This window comes from Impatiens glandulifera, chromosome 2 (genome assembly GCF_907164915.1).
Source record: "Impatiens glandulifera chromosome 2, dImpGla2.1, whole genome shotgun sequence".
NCBI classification, from domain to species: domain Eukaryota; kingdom Viridiplantae; phylum Streptophyta; class Magnoliopsida; order Ericales; family Balsaminaceae; genus Impatiens; species Impatiens glandulifera.
Window position 1 is genome coordinate 60,573,747 of NC_061863.1, and position 18,897 is coordinate 60,592,643.

Here is an 18,897-nt window from a genome sequence, read left to right on the forward strand (position 1 = left end):
AGAAGCGACTATTCAATCCATTTTACATTGAACATGGTCTAGGCGAACAAATATTCTCTTCCAGCAAAAAAATTTAAATAAAAAAAAAATATTAATGAATTAATTGAAGCGAATATTATATCGCTGCATGTCATTTTAAATTAATGGAATTAACATTTATTAATAAACGGAAATAAAAAAAAAATAAAAAAACTAGCCAGTAATTGAGGCGAAGATTTGTTCGGTTGCTGCATGTCATCTTCAATTAATTGAATTAATATTTAATAAACGGAAATATAAAATTCATGTCATTTTGGTCTTTACATAGACGGGTAAGTGTCTTTACATGGTAGGCAAGCGGTCTTCTCATGGGTGGGTATGGGGGTTTTACATGAGGTTTTTATTAGAATTAATTTAAGCAAATATATCTTCGCTCATGAGGGTCTCCAGCCAAAAAAAATGAAATAAAAAAAAAAGAAAAAAATAGCCAAGGAATTGAGGCGAAGATTTGTTCGGTTGCTGCATGTCATCTTCAATTAATTGAATTAATATTTAATAAATGGAAATATAAAATCCATGTCATTTTGGTCTTCACATAGACGGGTAAGTGTCTTTCCATGGCAGGCAGGTGGTCTTCTCATGGGTGGGTTGGGGGGTTTACATGAGGTTTTAATTAAAATTAATTGAAGCAAATATATCTTCGCTCCAGAGAGTCTCGAGGCAAAAAAAATTAAATAAAAAAATTAAATAAAAAAATTAAATAAAAATTCCTAGAAAAAAAATGAATGAATTTATTGAAGCGAATATTATATCGCTGCATGTGTTTTTCAATAAATTAAATTAATATTTAATAAACGTAAATATGAAATCCATGTCAATTTGGTCTTTACATAGACGTGTAAGTGTATTTTCATTAACGGCAGGTGGTCTTCTCATGGGTGGGTTGGGGGGTTTACATGAGGTTTTAATTAAAATTAATTGAAGCAAATATATCTTCGCTCCAGAGAGTCTCGAGGCAAAAAAAATTAAATAAAAAAATTAAATAAAAAAATTAAATAAAAATTCCTAGAAAAAAAATGAATGAATTTATTGAAGCGAATATTATATCGCTGCATGTGTTTTTCAATAAATTAAATTAATATTTAATAAACGTAAATATGAAATCCATGTCAATTTGGTCTTTACATAGACGTGTAAGTGTATTTTCATTAACGGCAGGCGGTCTTCTCATGGGTGGGTATGGGGGGTTTACATGAGGGTCATGGCAACAGGCGTGTAGATCTTCGCTCCCATCGCATCTCACCCTTCCCTCTGATACGGAACCTGAGCGAAGATATCTTATCCGGGTGTCATATGAATATTATATAATTTCCTGGCGTTAACAGGCGCTGCCGTTAACGGCGTCTGGTGTGAACCCGGGCCGAAACCCGGATTCCGGATTCTCCCTCCCTCCGTCTCCTCCCCAGATTGATTTATTATTAAAATAATAATGCTGCAATCTGATTGGTCCGCCACAGGGGAACACGGCAATCGGTAGCAGAAGATCTGAACTGTGAAAATTTGGAGAAGGAAAGGAAAAATTACTTGGCACAATTTGTTTTTTCGAAAAAATAATAATTTTTTTTCTTTTTTCTCTCCTTAGCCTTTATTATTTTTTCAGTGAGTCTAGCTCTCTTATTTCCTCTCCTAATATACACTATAAATTAATGATAAAGAATTATATTTTATATATTTTACTTTATGTAGTAAAATTATTTAGTAGAATGAATGGGTGACATAACCTCATTGGTTAAAAAAAAAAGTGTGAGAAAATAGAGAAGATAAAGAAATTCTTTTATTTTTTCAACCGATCAGATTGTGCCACATCATTTATTTTATCAAAAAAAAATCTCTCAATCATTTCTCATATTAATATGTGGTCATGATTGGTCTGGCTGGTTAATCAAAATGTCTAATTATTCAGTGAAATATGACATTTGGAAGAAAATTTATTCTATGTGAAAAAGTTTCGTGAACAATCTAGATTCATTGTGTGGATGATTATTCGATTAGTTTTGGGGACGACATTTGGTGTAGTGTCAAAAGTTTAGTTACGGCCTCTTGAGTTTGCTTCCATTGATATATAGAAATGACACAATTAAGGACATGTTTGATCATCGGTCTAGTGGTTCGCTAGCCGAATTAAATATAGAAGAAGATTAAACATTATGGTGATTTTGTCCCATAATAGAGTTTTATTTTTTTGTAAGACGTAAACAAGTGTCCCCGTCTGAAAAAGACGTTATGCGTTGTCAATATATGAATAATTTTCATGTGGACATTGCTACAAGTTGTTCACTAAGATGATTCTATATAACTTTTGTTGGAAAAAACTTTGGGGTCAAAGATTTCATCAAAGATATCGTTCTTTGGATTGACCGTTATTCACGGTAAAATTCTTACGGATGATATGTGCATGAGAAAATGTTGTATTATTGCTAGTCATATGTGTCACGAAGAGGTTGAATCGAAAACTCACTTACTTTTATATTGTCGAGGGGGTGACTAATATTTGAAGTTTTTTATGAAATATTATTGTGATTCATTGGGTGATGCCCGAGTCTTTAAATAGTTGCTGAGAAGTTTAGATTGATGCGGCTAATACGTCATTATTATATATTTGTGTTACCATCCCAATTATTTTTTGGTGAACTACCTGGTTGGAGAGAAATCGTCGAACTTTTAATGATCGTATTTGTCTGATTCATATCAATAATAATGATATTATTATGACGTTTTCTTAGATTCGTTCGGGAACGTCAGTAGAGTCTGTTAGAGATAATCGTTGTTCTAGAAAATTTACGAACTCGATAATTTATTGTTTACCGTTTTTATTTATTTTATTATTGTTTATTTTCTTATCATGATTTTGTCTTGAATTTTAAAATATATATATATATATATATATTAATTGAATTAGCCTGAATTAACGTTGCATTTTTTTTTAAGGGATCGGACCTAATACTTATAATATAATAAAATAATACATTCAATTTTCATTTACAAATTGCAAGTATAATAAAATTGTGCATGTGGTATACATTTATTTAATAAATATATGTTATCCCAAATCGGGCATGTGTGCCACGTGTGTCACGCACATAACTTCCCCCTTTGTTAATAGTACTTTTTTTTCAGTAGGTATTTTATGTTTAAATTTTAATCTTTAACGAAATTAAGGATAAGTTTCGTTTCTTCTTCTTTTTCGTTTAAACCAAATATAAATTAGTCCTTAAAATATTTATTGTCTTGCAGATCAAGCATAAAACTTTGGGAAAGCAACCTAAATTCATTAAAAGCAAGGGAAGAGGAAAAAATATCTATCATCTCTTATGAAGTTTCATTGAGTAGACAATAAACAAAGACCGGATTTAAGGGAATGATGACGAAGAATAAGTTAAATTAGTATGATTCCATAAAAACCTTAAAAAATATATAATTTGTCACTTTATTGTTGAAATTCATTAATTTTGACAAAAAAAAAAAAATCAACCGTATAGGGTTGTGGTAATAAAACAATTAACACTAGTCGAAATTGATGTAATGATTAAATATTCAATTTATGTCAAAATAATCAACAATTATGCACAATACCAAATATTTATGTTGAGAATAAATTGTTTTATTTTTTATTAGCTAATAACTGGTTTTTCTGTAGTACAAGGTTATACTTGATCTTTGAGGTAAAGTTATGGGGTCATTAATATCCTCAACAAGTGTCCTTATGATTATAACTAAACAAAACTTCCAACAATATATATAAAGTTTTTTAAGGACATACATAACAATATATCTGGCCATTAGAATATGATAGTTTTTGATGTTGACAAAGCAGCCTTCATAGTGTGATATGTTGGTCTCATTTAGGATAAGCTAATTGAGCTTGAATGGAAAATAATGTACTTTACAGCCTATTCCAATCTCAACTAAAATGAGCTTTGAGTAATGAATCGTGTGCTATATATATTCCTTTTGTTTGTCGGCAGGGCTTAGGGTTTCCGTCTCGATCAACGGGTTGGGACTAGAGGTAACATTTGGGCCCAACACGGCTTGAAGACACGATCGATTTATTTCAATGGACCGCGGGTCCTGATATCATGACACAAACATATGGTTGAATATATCTCTCGTGCAAATAATAAAAACATGTTAATCCAACATAACATGATACCACATTGGATGTCTTTCTAACTAGATACAACTATTAATTATGTCCCGGCCCATGTAGCCCTAGCCCTAGCCCGACTAGGAATCAAGTGAATAGATTTTCCATTATAATGCCTCATTTTTTTTTGTTATCTTACTATGCCCAAAAATGAATCAATTAATAAATAAATTTTTACTTATATAAACTTCTGTTCATCTAATCATATATCATTTCATCCACCCCTCTCATTAATCACGTCACCCAATCTATTAACTAAGAATATTTAGAGTTTGGTTATGTTTTTTTCTAATAATTTAGAGGGAGAAATAAATAATGATTGATTATTTTGATGAGATAATGATTATTTTTTATAAAAAAAATTTAAGGTATTTCTATATATATATATAAAATAAAATAAATAATAATTTAAAATAAAAAGTATTTTAACATTTTGGTTAATGAATTGAGTGATATAATGTACGACTGTACGAGAAACGAGTGGAATGTTGTTTAATTTTGTTTGAGTTATTAAAATAACCAAAATCGAACCAGACCTAAAATACTCTTTATTTAATTTATTATTATATATTAATATTTTTTTAATTATTTTACCAAAAAATATTTCAATCTACAAAATCACTGCCAATTATGTTTTTTAAATAATTAATAATTATTTTAAAAAAACTCATTCCTACAGAACTAAGGCTAGGAGAAGACAACAATATATTCATGTTGATCCAAAGGAGTAAGTGCACGTTTTATTCATTTTTGTTATTATTTTCAAATAGGCCCAATTGTCCTTTTTTTCATAAAGGATTCTCAGATATTAGTTGGGCGGCAAATGTATATAATTGTTTAAGCCTATGAATTGTTTGTTCTCCATCTCAATCTAAATGTTCTTAGTACTTCTTATTCATAATATTTTCTATTTAATTTCTAAAGTCTATCTACATATATCTTATAAGGACATTTTATAGTGTTTGATACAGCTAAATCACATACCAAATCTATTTGGTACAAAAACTCTCCTTTTTAAAGAGAGAATTCAAATTCTTATAAAATAATATTTATTTATTATTTCATCAGGTTTCGAGGTACAAATTCTTATCACGTCAGTCTAATACACTGAATATCTCCAACTCGAATCAAGTAAAATCACATATCATGTCTATTTTTAAATACAAACCCTCTTCAAATTTTAGATAAATTTAAAATTACGGAAAACATATACTTTTATTTTACGAGATTTCGTGGTGTATTTGATTATCACGTCAGTCTAACACACCGAAAGTTTTCGATTTGAGTTCGGACAAAACCACTTTTTATGTGTTTTGTAAATAGAAACGGTCTCCGGATTGAGTCTGAGCAAAACCATTTTCACGTTTTTTTTAAATACAAACTCTTCAAACATTAGATAAATTTAAAATAATGGGAAATATATATTTTTATTTTTCATGATGTTTTGTGACATAATTGGTTATCACGTTAATCTAACATACTTCCAGTCAGGGCGAAACCACTTTTCATGTCTTTTTTAAAATAGAAAAAAGGTCTCATGTTTGAGTCCGAGCAAAACAACTTTTCATTGTCTTTTTTAAATACAATCCCCTTCAAACTTTAGATAAATTTAAAATAATGGGAAACCTATATTTTTATCTCATTAGGTTTCGTGGTGTAATTGATTATCGTGTCAGTCTAACACACTGAAGGTCTTCAATTTGAGTCTTTTTTATGTTATTTTTTAAATAAAAACGGTCTCCAGTTTAAGTTCGAGCAAAACCACTTTTCATGTCTTTTATAAAATACAAACCCCTTCAAACTTTAGATAAATTTAAAATATTTGAAACGTATATTTTTTTATTTCATAAAGTTTCGTGGTGTGGTTGGTTATTATATTAGTCTAACACACTGAAGGTCTTTAGTTTGAGTCTTTTCATGTCTTTTATAAAAAAACAAACCCCTTTCAAACTTTAGATTAATTTAAAATGATTTGAAACCTATATGTTTATTAATTTCATAAGGTTTCATGGTGTAGTTGGTTATCACGTCAGTCTAACACACTGAAGGTCTCCGGTTCGAACCCGGGCGAAGCCATTTTTTATGTAATTTTTTAAATAAAAACGGTCTCCGGTTTAAGTCTGAGCAAAATCATTTTTCATGTCTTTTATAAAATACAAACCCCCTTCAAACTTTAGATAAATTTCATAAGATTTCGTGGTGTAGTTAGTTATCACATCAGTTTAACACATTGATGGTCTTCAATTCGTTTCCAGACAAAGCCATTTTTTAATGTATTTTTTAAATAGAAATGGTCTCCTGTTTAAGTTTGAGCATAACCACATTTTATGTCTTTTATAAAATACAAACCCCCTTCAAACTTTAAATAAATTTTATAAGGTTTCGTGGTGTAGTTGGTTATCACAATAGTCTAACACATTGATGATCACCGATTCGTTCCTGGACAAAACCATTTTTTATGTCATTTTTTAGATAAAAAACTGTCTCCGATATAAGTCCGAGCAAAACCACTTTTCATGTCTTTTATAAAATACCAACCCACTTAAAAAATCACTTTTCATGTCTTTCATAAGGTTTTGTGGTGTAGTTGGTTATCACAACAGTCTAACACATTGATGGTCACCGATTCGTTCCTGGACAAAGCCATTTTTTATGTCATTTTTTAAATAAAAAACGGTCTCTGATATAAGTCCGAGCAAAACCACTTTTCATGTCTTTTATAAAATACCAACCCACTGAAAAAAATCACTTTTCATGTCTTTCATAAGGTTTTGTGGTGTTGTTGGTTATCACGTCAGTCTAACACTTAGACTGAAGGTCTCCGGTTCAAACTCGGGAGAAGCCGTTTTTCATGTCATTTTTTAAATAGAAACGGTCTCCGGTTTAAGTCCCAGCAAAATCACTTTTCATGTCTTTTATAAAATATAAACCCCTTTCAAACTTTAGATAAATTTAAAATGATTGAAAACTTATATTTTTTATTTCACAAAGTTATGATCATGTCTTCGGTTTCAGTCTTTTCATGTTTTTTTTTAAACAAAAACGGTCTCCGGTTTGAGGCCAAGAAAAACCAGTTTTCATGTTTTTTTTAATACAAACCCCTTCAAATTTTAGATAAATTTAAAATAATTGGAAATCTATATTTTTTTTATTTCACAAGGCCAGACCTAGTTGGTTATCATGTCAATTTAATACTCTTAAGGTCTTCAGTTTGATGAGTTTCAACAAGCAAGAAACACTTTTCCTACAAATAATTTATTCAGTATGAATTTGCTTAATAACCGTCATGATAATTGCTTATTTATTAAGCATTTGATCATATGGTGGATGATATCTTCATTGTTGTTTGTAATGATCTCAAAAATATTAATGAAGTCAAATCATATCTCACAAACTATTCATTACTAGAATAAAAGAAGTATTAATTATGCAATAGTGTTGGATTGATGGGAGCTAAATCTGTATTTACTCCTATGACAAGAGGATTAAAGCTCATTGAGTATACAAGAATATGGAGCAATAGCAACAATATGTGATTACTTGTATATTTGTTGAGTCTATCATCTTCAGCACAATATATTTATGGACATTTTTTTTCTCCCCTCTTCAATTCCAAATGAATGACATGCTGAATCGAGTTTTCGAACTTGGTTTTAGATTATCATATTTTGTTTAATGGACATTTTGTTGTAGCACTTACAAAAATATCAAATCTACTGCACAAAACAGTTTTTTACAAAAATACTGAAATTAAAAAAAGAATTATAAAATAACATTATAGTGATTCAAACAAAAGGTTTCGTGGTGTAGTTGGTTATCACGTCAGTCTAACACACTGAAGGTCTCCGGTTCGAACCCGGGCGAAGCCATTATTTTTTTTTTTTTTTTATCATGTATTAATTTTAAAACAAGTCATTCATACAATTCCTAAATACGTCTGTGGTTATGCACTGCAGTTATATTATTTGAAAATGTAAATTTCATTCTATTTGACCTTCTTATTTGATCCAACAAGCATGTCCAAAAATGCTTATTTTTTTTTTATCATGTATTAATTTTAAAACAAGTCATTCATACAATTCCTAAATACTTCTGTGGTTATGCACTGCAGTTATATTATTTGAAAATGTAAATTTCATTCTATTTGACCTTCTTATTTGATCCAACAAACATGTCCAAAAATGCTCCGAGCCCACACCAACCGACCAGGGAATCCAAGTACATGAAGGAACGTGCTCTCAACCAATATTCTATTTGGTGATGCAGCATATATAATATTATTTATGTCTCTAATCTATATATATTGTAACATACATCACTCATTTACTTTAGAAATCCAATACCACCCCATTATACATCTTCACATTACTCATCGTTTTTACATTAGGGTGTATAAAAGTGTTACAAATCTAGACGCGACTCACAAAAACATGATGGAAATAAGCTCTCGTTACATTTCGAAACTCAACTCCTTCACCATCTCGAACCAAACAACCCGTCAATCTTTAGTGGACCCGCAATATTAACTAACCTAACCTAAATGAGCTAATCTATCTTTGGACTTTGGAAGAAAGGAAAAAAGGCTCCACCTCATGGTAGATTAGACCTTACTCTACAATCTACATACACTAGTAGTACCAATTAAGTCACTTTTTTTATCATAATACTTATTTTTCAAGTTTCCACATTCACTTAACCTATTTTATTCATTACTTTTGTTTGTTTTCTTAATCTTATTCATATCATTTTTAATTGAAATTATTTGAGCAATTTTATATATTGAAAATTTGAATTATTTGTAGAATCCTTAATAACGCGGAATTTGATATCTTTTAGTCGGTGAATTATTTGACCATTTTACCCTCAATATTGCTTCCAATTGTCGAGCGTTAATGTTTTCTTTTCCGTCTTTTTAACAAAACTGATGAGTGAATGGATCTGGATTGGCTGACGGGTATATAAGGGCCTGTTTGTCTTCTTCCATTTTCATTACAATTTTTCCACTCTTCTTCTTCTTCCTTGCAGGAATAATACCTCCTCGGATCTCGCCATTCTTTCTACATCTTCTGGTAAGTTTCCATTTCAATATGAAGTAGTGTATTCCTTACTCTGTTTGATGCATCCTGCAACATTCCTTTCGAACTTATCTGCTACTTATATCATATGATTGATAGATTGATTGATTACTGCGCCTTTATTTTAAATGTTTCTGCTTAAAACGGAAGGATTGAATTTGTCAGCTATGGAAATTCTGTTTTCCACGTGATTTCTCATTTATTTTCATTGTAATTTTATCTGATCTGCCACGAGATTTGTTCTTCGCTTGATTCTGTAGAACATGATATCAGATCTGACCATATCTCCATAGAATTAGTGCTCGATCTACTCAATCCACTTGCTTCTCCTAGCTAGCTACATATAATTTGATTTGATCGCGTGTTATCTCTCAATGAAGTTTGGATCTACTGTTTGCTCTCTTGGATCTGGTTCAGTTCATAATACAGTGTAGCTTAAGATGTGTTGCGTCAAATACTGAAAACATTTCATTAGGTCTGTCCACTCTGATCTGGTTTCGATCACTAATTTATACTGTTTTAGCTTAGATCCGACTACTGTTCAAATAGAAAATGGCTTTAACAGTAAAAATGATTTGTTCTTTTCCTGCTGATCAACCAATCAACTTGAATTTTCAACACCTGGAACGCAATTCAATTGCAATGTTTAATTGACTTATTTCATATTCCTTTTAACTTGTTATAACTATATATTGGTGTGAAAGAAACTTATGTTTGATAAAGTCATGGATCCTTTTTTCTATAGTTTCTTCTTATTTAGATTCCTTTGTGATGTTCTAGAAATAGTGAAAAGGAAAAATGGTGAAAATCTGCTGTATCGGAGCGGGTTATGTTGGAGGACCAACAATGGCAGTGATTGCCTTCAAATGTCCGTCAGTTGAAGTGGCTGTAGTGGATATTTCTGTATCTCGAATCAGTGCCTGGAACAGCGACCAGCTCCCGATCTACGAGCCAGGCCTGGACGATGTGGTGAAGCAATGCCGCGGCAGGAATTTGTTCTTCAGCACGGAGGTGGAGAAACATGTCCGCGAAGCGGACATAGTTTTCGTTTCTGTCAATACACCAACCAAGACTAGAGGACTCGGTGCAGGCAAAGCTGCAGACTTAACGTATTGGGAGAGCGCAGCTCGTATGATCGCAGACGTATCGAAATCCGATAAGATTGTGGTGGAGAAATCAACCGTTCCTGTTAAAACAGCTGAAGCAATAGAAAAAATCTTAACCCACAACAGCAACGGAATTAACTTCCAGATTCTCTCGAACCCTGAATTCCTGGCCGAGGGAACCGCGATCGACGATCTCTTCAAACCCGACCGCGTCCTAATCGGCGGACGCGACACCCCTGAAGGACAGAAGGCGATTCAAGCTTTAAAAGACGTTTACGCCCAATGGGTACCCGAGGATAGAATCATATGCACCAATCTCTGGTCTGCCGAACTATCAAAGCTAGCCGCGAATGCGTTCTTAGCGCAGAGAATCTCTTCCGTCAACGCCATGTCGGCTCTCTGCGAAGCAACCGGAGCCGACGTAACCCAAGTGTCGTACGCAGTCGGGAAGGACACCAGGATCGGATCCAAGTTCCTGAACGCTAGCGTAGGCTTCGGCGGTTCCTGTTTCCAAAAGGATATCTTAAACCTGGTGTACATCTGCGAATGCAACGGGTTACCTGAAGTAGCGGAATACTGGAAACAGGTGATCAAGATCAACGACTATCAAAAAAGCAGGTTTGTGAACCGCGTGGTCGCGTCCATGTTCAACACGGTATCGAACAAGAAGATCGCGATTCTCGGGTTCGCGTTCAAGAAGGACACAGGGGATACTCGGGAGACTCCTGCTATCGACGTTTGTAAAGGGTTGTTAGGAGACAAAGCTCTTCTGAGTATATACGATCCTCAGGTATCAGAGGATCAGATTCAGAGAGATCTGACGATGAATAAGTTCGATTGGGATCATCCGATTCATCTGCAGCCGATGAGTCCGACTACGGTTAAACAGGTGAGTTTCGTTTGGGATGTGTACGAGGCGGCGAAGGATGCTCATGGGCTGTGTATACTGACTGAGTGGGATGAATTCAAGAGTCTTGATTATAAGAGGATATACGATAACATGCAGAAACCTGCGTTTGTTTTTGACGGGAGGAATATAGTTGACGCAGAAAAGCTGAGGGAGATTGGATTTATTGTTTACTCCATTGGTAAGCCTTTAGATGCATGGCTCAAGGATATGCCTGCAATTGCATGATAAAAGATTTTCGGATCTGCAAAAACCTACCCATCTATCTATCCTTCTTTTTTTCAATATTATCTGGATTTTCCTTATTGCATGCTATATTAAAGAGTCTCATATATTTCTGTTGTCACAAATATTTTGAATCAATTAAAAGTTTCTCAACTACTATCCTTCTCTTGTCAAGAAAAAGAAACAACCAAATAGATAGATGGGTCAGGTGAATCATCATTTATCAGAAGATATGTGCAAAGTTCATTTTATTTTTAGTACAGATAAACTCAAATTCAAAATATATATTATATGATCACAACATACAAATAATAATAATGACATACAACTTTAGAATGAATGCAGTAACTAACTTTTTTGACAAACAAACAATCCCCAGTAGCAAAACCAACTGTTAGTTTGGATGGATCGACTTCTTTTTGGAGATCCATCGATCAGACGATATTGGATAGACCACATCTTTTTACATAACCTGCTTCAAAACAATATCAAATATACAATTATGTCAAAAAGTAAGTAACATATTTTCAAATTACAGAGCAAATATTTGGGAGAAAGACTATATTTTATCCCCATCTACTCTCGAAGAATATGATAAACTTAATAAAAGATTTTAATATCCGGATGAAAATATCGATTCACAGGCACGCGTTCTTAGTGATAATTGATCATAATAAGATAGAATTAACAATACACAATGAACAAAGTCCCACTTCAATAAAGATTATTTTAGTGAGTATCGAACCGAAGACCTCAAAACCTTTTACCACTTGAGCCACCCGGGGTGGATAATTGGTAAGAGTTTGAATATAAAAGGTTGAAGTCTCAAGTTTGATTCTCAAAATGATCTTGATTGAAGTAGGTGTGGAGGGTCAGGACAATGGGATATTGTGTGCTAATCACCTATGAAAAAGAAACTGGCAACAGAACGAAACAGTTGAAAGGACAAGGCAAAGATCACCTTGAAGAACTTGAAATGGCATTTTGCATAATTTTAATTGAGAATATTCTTCGTACCTCCTTGAGGTTTCCAGTATATTACTCCACATCAGATGCCTCCTCTGAATCAGACAAGGGCAAGAGAGCGCAGATACCCAACATATGCCCATTCAAGCACACATAATATTCAATGCAATCTTCATACGCACCTAAACGGCTACTCGCACTTTGCGGTATCATTTTTGTTTGCAACATGCTCCATAATTTTGCTTTGCAATATGGGCACAACTCCTCTGGATGAAAGGGTGCCTCTTTCTTGATCAGCATCCTCCGGACTTTCGAAACCGAGAACGACTTGAAAACTCCTCTAAAGAGTCCCACATCCCCTTCATCTCCTTGGTCAAGATGTTCGCAAGGGTCTGAAACATAAAGGACATCCGATCTGCACTGTGGTATAAGAAAGCTTTTGCCTGATGTGCTAGAGAATCGTGTTCGATGAACAAAATGCCCAGGAATATCCACGTTTTCAAACAAACCGCCCCTTGGGCAACCTGAGCAGTATATAAGGAGCTTTCCAAGAGCCCTCCAATTCCCATCAACATTGTGGCTACCACTAGATTGAAGGTCCACCATCATTTTTGGCGCTCTTGTTTTGCAGAACTCCTTCCATAGGATTCTCTTGGCCACGTCATCAAACCATTTGCATGCGCAAGAGAAGGCAGCTATTGTGTTTGGATTCCAGTTTAACTTCTCAAATATTAAGGCGATGATGTCGTCATCCACATGCTGCTCTTTGGTGCACATACAGCTCGATGAATGTTGGCAATGGATCTTCTTAGCCAATTTCATTGTCACAACCTGATCATCGAAATATCAATTAAGCTATAAGACTTGTTATATTGGTATATACCTAAATATTTCTGCTTCAAAGTTGAAATTGCAATAAACCACAGCACGTCCCGTAAAAGAATAACTGTTTACCCATGGAACCTTAGGGTAGGGTTAGCGCATTCTTGTAAGTAAATGTAATAAAATCTAAAAATGTTGAATGGGTAATGAAGAAGTTATTATCTTCTCCTGAATTTCTCATCTGAGCTTGGGCTATTCTTTCTTTTCAAACCCTAACTTCTAGATTGGTATTAAACCCTAAACTGTATAATCCCCAAAATATCAAGACTCGTCTTTTCACACCAGGTAGTCCATCAGATTCAAATGTAATATTACAATCTACCAGTCCAAAGCAACCGAAGAAAAACTAATGAAAATGGAGAAGATTCTGCCCTTATAAAGCTCAAGAACACAGTCTAGGGTTTAAATCTGATCAAAAATTAAAAATTTAACAAATCATTCTATTCTATCCCCTCAACCAAAACATTAGACTGATTACCTTCACTAAGCTCAGGACATTTTCATCAGTCTAATTTCCTGAGTGGAAGCAAAACCCACAAGCAGATCCATAAAACCTACAGTATCCCAATTGGGAAGTCTACAGATATCTAGCTATACAAGATCGTCAAAACCACTTCACCTAATAAGTAACAAAGGCATTTGATGATAACTGGTCTGAACAGTTCCCAAAAGTATCTTCCAAGCAAGGAAACAGCTTGAAAGTAAACAAAATGCACGCATAATCAAAAATGAAAACGATTAATTCAATTCCCCCATCTCAAATCGAGAGCATTTATTGAATCGAACAGTAATAGAACAAAAGAACAACGGAATCACCTCAATTCCCTGATGAACTTTCAAAACCCACTTCGAAACGACTTCCTGCATGCATCGAAACAAAACACAGATTAGGGTTTCAATGGCATGCCAACTAAAATTGATGAGCTAAATAAGAATTAGATCGGCGAGAAGATAACAGAAATTGACCTCCTTCACTGTAGGCTAGTTTGGATCAAAAGGTAATAAATAATTAAAGTTATGATCTTAGGGTTCTAAGCTCTGTTGAAAAGACTTGGTAGAATGGAATGGAGTGAGATGAGATGAGATGAGAGAGAAGAGATTGATTTCCATATCTACAAGAAGAAGGAAACTAATTTAATTTTAAGATATTTTATATTAACACGCAGTCACCAAATTAATATGACGGACATATAAGTTAAAAGGTATCCGTCAACCTATGTGGCACTCCCACGTCCACGTTTGTGATGATGTGGACCCACCGGAATATAATAATCCTACTTGTCATTTTCTTTGCAATTTTTACAAGCATTTAATATCCACGTGTGCCATATCAATTATAAAAATTTATTGGGAAATTTGATGAAATGATACTGAGAATCAAATTATTTGTTATTGTTATAGGTGTGAACGCACAAAATTAAATGCGTCAGTCACACTTTTTTTTTTTTTTTTTTTTTTTTTACGATTTTGTCCATTTCGCGAGACGTCTACAATCGCGAGACGCAACAGGCATTCGCGAGAAGCAATTTTTTTAAAAAATAAATAAATTTACGTGTCGCGAATGCCGGTTGACGTAACCAAGGTTGCATCTCGCAAAGGGCATTTTTGTTAAAAAAAAATGTCATCAACGCATTTAATTTTTATGCGCTGACACTTATAACAAATAATGTGATTTTTAGCGTCATTTCATCAAATTTCTCAAATTATTTAAAAAGAAAACGTAATTTCAATTTTCACATCATGATAATTTTAAATTTGACCAGATTTTTATTATTCAGAAAATTAAATTTAATTTAAAATTTTAGTAATTTGAAATTAATATATATATATATATATATATATATATATATATATATATATATATATATATATATATATTAAGTGATTAATATATCTTCAGTTCAAAATTGATTAACTTTATTATTAACAAGCATTACTTTCCATTTAAATTTGAGAGAATAAAAATTAATATTTTATTCTTAAATAAAATTTCTTTTATTTAAGTTATCATGTTAAATTTTTAATAATTTAACTTTATTATTCTCAAATACCAATAGCTCATTTTTTTTCTTTTTATAAAAAAAAAATATATATTTTTCTATAGTATGATCTATAATATTTTTAAAATGTAGTAAATAATATATACATATATATATTCTCTAGATAAAATAAAAAGTTATATCAAAATAGTCTATATTTCATATAATCAAAAATATGTTCAAAATGAATAATAAAAAGTCTTATCAATACACACAAATGACTTAGACCATTTTCATATGTGATTTGCACACAAATGACCTAGATGATTTCCATATGCAATTTCACAAACCAACAAACATTTAAGCATTACATTTGTAAAAAATGATAAGAAGTACAATTGTGTAAAAATTTAAGCATTACATTTGAAAAAAATTGTATGTATAAATAGTAAGTGTGATCAATTTTAAATGAAAAAACTTTTGTTTGGATAGGTTTTATATGAAATAAGGAAGACATCCATCCTCATTGGGTCATTTATATTAGCAATTTCATATGTGACATTCCTCAACAACAAACATCCTATATAGAGAAAAGAAATCCGAAAAAAGAACATAAAATCCAAACAACACAACATATGTATATAAAATCATCACAAACCATCCATCCTTAACACGATATATGAAAGTCAAATATTTGAACCACTCGAGCTACTTGCCCAAAAATAAAAATAAAGCAAAACCGCGAAAACAAGAATTAAGAAATTAGTGTTTGTGGAGAAGAGTACTTAGTATTACTAGTAGTAGTCTCTTGCAATGAAATGACGGTTTCAAAAGCACCAACCAATGCCTTAACTTTGCTCTTCCTAGCCTCCACAAGCTTGCTAGCAGTCTCTTCAATTACGTTGTTGAACAAACCTTGGGCGTCTTTCTTCTCTTCAACATCTTGATGCCTCAACATTATTATCTCAGAATCTAGATCCTCATTATTTGTTACTGTCGTCGTCGTCCTCTTTCTGAAGTTCCGAATCTTCACAGATGATCTCCCTTCTGCAGGGTTTTCCACTCTTCCTCGTCTGAATTTGAGCCTCCTCGGACTGTCCTTTCCTGCCTCAATATCAACAACCCTTCCCCTTCTGAACTTCAACTTCACACCATCCTCACTGCCATTATTATCTACAGCGATTTTCTTTGGTCGCTTTCCTCCATTAAAAGTCTCTTCTTTTTCAACTTCTTCACCTTCTTCTTCACTGCTGCTTTGTGAGTTGATGGAGTTTTCGTATTCATATTCATATTCGTCCTCCTCTGTTTCGTCATCATCTTCATCTTCAGACAACTCTTCCACTTCCATGGTATCTCCATTTTCATTTGATTCAACAGAAGGCTTCTCCTCACTTTCAGCTATCTGATCCATTTTCTGCTGGGAATTCTCATTATTTGATTCTTCTTCATGTATCATATATCCATTTTCGTTTGATTCTACAGCAGGATTCTTCTCACTTTCAACTATCTGATCCATTTTTTGCTGGGAATTCTCATTGTTTGATTCTTCTTCATGAATAATCCTATATCCATTTTCGTTTGATTCTACAGCAGGATTCTTCTCACTTTCAACTATCTGCTTGATTATGGGTTTCTCCTGGGATTTTGATTTCACATTGTTTTTTGATACTTCAGGAATCCCCACCATTCGCTTTTTGATTACAGGTTGTTGTTGTTGTTGTGGACTGCTATTTCTTGTGCCATTTGTTTTTGCCAGACTCTTTGTGGAAACCAATTTGTTGGGTCGAGACGCAGCAGGAGCCTGGGGCCGAGATGCAGCAGCAGCAGCCTGGAGCCGAGATGCAGCAGCAGCAGCCTGGAGCCGAGATGCAGCAGCAGCAGCCTGGGGCCGAGATGCAGCAGCAGACGAGGGCCGAGATGCAGCAGCAGACGAGGGCCAAGATGCAGCAGCAGACGAGGGCTGAGATGCAGCAGCAGACTGGGACCGAGATGCAGCAGCAGACGGGGATGGTGATGGTGGTTTTTGAGTTTTGGAAGTGGCAGCGGCAGGGGCCTTTGAAACGTCCAAACTCTTTCCAAGTTTGATGATGGGTTTTATTCTTCCAAAATCAGCTGGCTGATCCACTACAAGCTTCTTCTCCACTCTTTCTGTGTTCTTTATAACAATATCTTTCTGGCTGATCCACGCTTTTGGTTTTGATTCTACAGCAACAGTGGGCTTTCTGTTGAACACCTTCATTTTCTTCTCAGCTTCAATTTTCTCACAAAAAGATTTCTCTTTTTCAGTAGCATCATCCTCGTCGACTTTCTCGGGTAAGACTTTAATTACTGAAGTATCAGCATGTTTCTGCGGAAAATTCTCAACTTTCGTGGATTGCTTCTGGATACAACGCCATGGCTTTACTTCTTCAGACAATTTTTTCCTTCCAAACTTGCAGAAATCATGGCATGATCCAGTTGAAGCTCTGAGGTAATTAGGGGAGGGAATAATGTTATTATTGTGAGTAATCTTTGCTGAAGCCGAAATTATGCTAGAATGCCTTCTCGGATTACTTTTGCTCCTTTTAGAATCGTTCAACAGCATTGGCTTTCCTGTGGAGTGCCTGCTTTGATGATGACGATGATCTGAATCAACAGAAGGCCTCTGATCATTTATATCAAGATACCCATTACTTCCCATCTCTAAGAACGATCAAACAGAAGAACCCTGAAATGAAAAATAGAGATTCAACAGAATCATGATCACCAGTAAGATGTTGTTAAGTAATTTGGTTCTGGGTTGTTTTAATTTTCTGATCATAAGTAATGTCACCAACAAACAAACAAAACCCATCCCACCAAATTTCATCTTTAAAGGAAACCAACAACCAGATGAAAACAGGGTATTTCAAAAGACCATAACTACAAAGACTAGATCAAAAATGAAAAGAGAACAAATACAAAACCATTATAACAAAAATGTGGAAAGTAAAGATGAGAAGACCATCGGAAACAATCCAATCATACCCATGATCGGAAATCGGAATCACAGAAAGTTATAGAAAAAACCCATAATTGAAAAGACTGACGCCGATCCTTCCTTTCTTCTACAATGGCAACTTTTAACAACTGACACACAAATAGAAAGAAAGAGATAAGAAAATGTCACCTTGATTTGTTCAGTTTTCTATCTTAGCCTGTAAGCGAAGGAAAGCTGAATGAGGGCCGCTTTTTGCTTCAGTGTTGAGAGATCGTGCAAGCAACGTTTAACGCCTACGCAGTCTTTCCATTTTTGAAGGCTTTCTTCTTCTTCTTCTTCGATGGTATGAGATTTTTCTTAATCTGTTAATGGAGAAGGAACCTTCATATCTTTCATTATACAAACAAAGAGGTAAAGGAAGAAGGAGTAATAAATTATGGCTCCTTCAGTTCAGACTTAGCCAAAAAGAAAAGGCGTAAATGTAGCCTTGTTTGGTTTTATTATCAAAATTGTATTTGTTAATACCAAATTCAGAAGTAAAGAAATTGATTAAACTAGGATGCTCGAAGACTCCGCCTCTTAAGAAATTCTCAATAGTTATTCAAACCCAAATGA

At 33.7% G+C, this 18,897-nt stretch overlaps 3 protein-coding genes and 2 non-coding genes across 7 annotated transcripts; 3 read left to right on the forward strand and 2 right to left on the reverse strand.

Moving 5' to 3' along the window:
* The first annotated feature begins 6,185 nt into the window (after positions 1-6,185).
* Positions 6,186-6,259, forward strand: TRNAV-AAC. The gene has a single exon. It is a non-coding gene; the product is annotated as a tRNA-Val (tRNA).
* A 1,719-nt stretch (positions 6,260-7,978) lies between these two features.
* Positions 7,979-8,052, forward strand: TRNAV-AAC. Its single transcript has one exon. It is a non-coding gene; the product is annotated as a tRNA-Val (tRNA).
* Positions 8,053-10,010: 1,958 nt separating this feature from the next.
* Positions 10,011-11,655, forward strand: LOC124927604 (UDP-glucose 6-dehydrogenase 1). Its single transcript, XM_047468046.1, has one exon. The coding sequence runs from the start codon at positions 10,057-10,059 to the stop codon at positions 11,497-11,499; it is 1,443 nt and encodes a 480-aa protein (XP_047324002.1). The 5' UTR covers positions 10,011-10,056; the 3' UTR covers positions 11,500-11,655.
* A 105-nt stretch (positions 11,656-11,760) lies between these two features.
* On the reverse strand, positions 11,761-14,448 carry LOC124927605 (EID1-like F-box protein 2). Of its 2 annotated transcripts, XM_047468048.1 has the most exons (4): positions 14,311-14,448; positions 14,161-14,205; positions 12,514-13,293; positions 11,761-11,968 (listed from the first exon to the last, which is right to left on the reverse strand). In XM_047468048.1, the coding sequence occupies exon 3, from the start codon at positions 13,282-13,284 to the stop codon at positions 12,535-12,537; it is 750 nt and encodes a 249-aa protein (XP_047324004.1). In that variant the 5' UTR covers positions 13,285-13,293; positions 14,161-14,205; positions 14,311-14,448; the 3' UTR covers positions 11,761-11,968; positions 12,514-12,534. The 2 variants fall into 2 exon arrangements, with proteins under 2 accessions (XP_047324004.1, XP_047324003.1); XM_047468047.1 differs by lacking the exon at positions 11,761-11,968 and having other exon boundaries at positions 11,973-13,293.
* Positions 14,449-15,990: 1,542 nt separating this feature from the next.
* On the reverse strand, positions 15,991-18,725 carry LOC124927092 (histone-lysine N-methyltransferase set-26-like). Of its 2 annotated transcripts, none has more exons than XM_047467440.1 (2): positions 18,472-18,725; positions 15,991-18,030 (listed from the first exon to the last, which is right to left on the reverse strand). In XM_047467440.1, the coding sequence occupies exon 2, from the start codon at positions 18,001-18,003 to the stop codon at positions 16,078-16,080; it is 1,926 nt and encodes a 641-aa protein (XP_047323396.1). In that variant the 5' UTR covers positions 18,004-18,030; positions 18,472-18,725; the 3' UTR covers positions 15,991-16,077. The 2 variants fall into 2 exon arrangements, with proteins under 2 accessions (XP_047323396.1, XP_047323397.1); XM_047467441.1 differs by lacking the exon at positions 18,472-18,725 and adding an exon at positions 18,330-18,434.
* Between the last annotated feature and the right edge of the window lie 172 nt (positions 18,726-18,897).

Bases quoted from the DNA above. Each gene is read 5' to 3' on its own strand.
- LOC124927604 (XM_047468046.1), top strand. From the start codon at position 10,057: ATGGTGAAAATCTGCTGTATCGGAGCGGGTTATGTTGGAGGACCAACA.
- LOC124927605 (XM_047468048.1), bottom strand. From the start codon at position 13,284: ATGAAATTGGCTAAGAAGATCCATTGCCAACATTCATCGAGCTGTATG.
- LOC124927092 (XM_047467440.1), bottom strand. From the start codon at position 18,003: ATGGGAAGTAATGGGTATCTTGATATAAATGATCAGAGGCCTTCTGTT.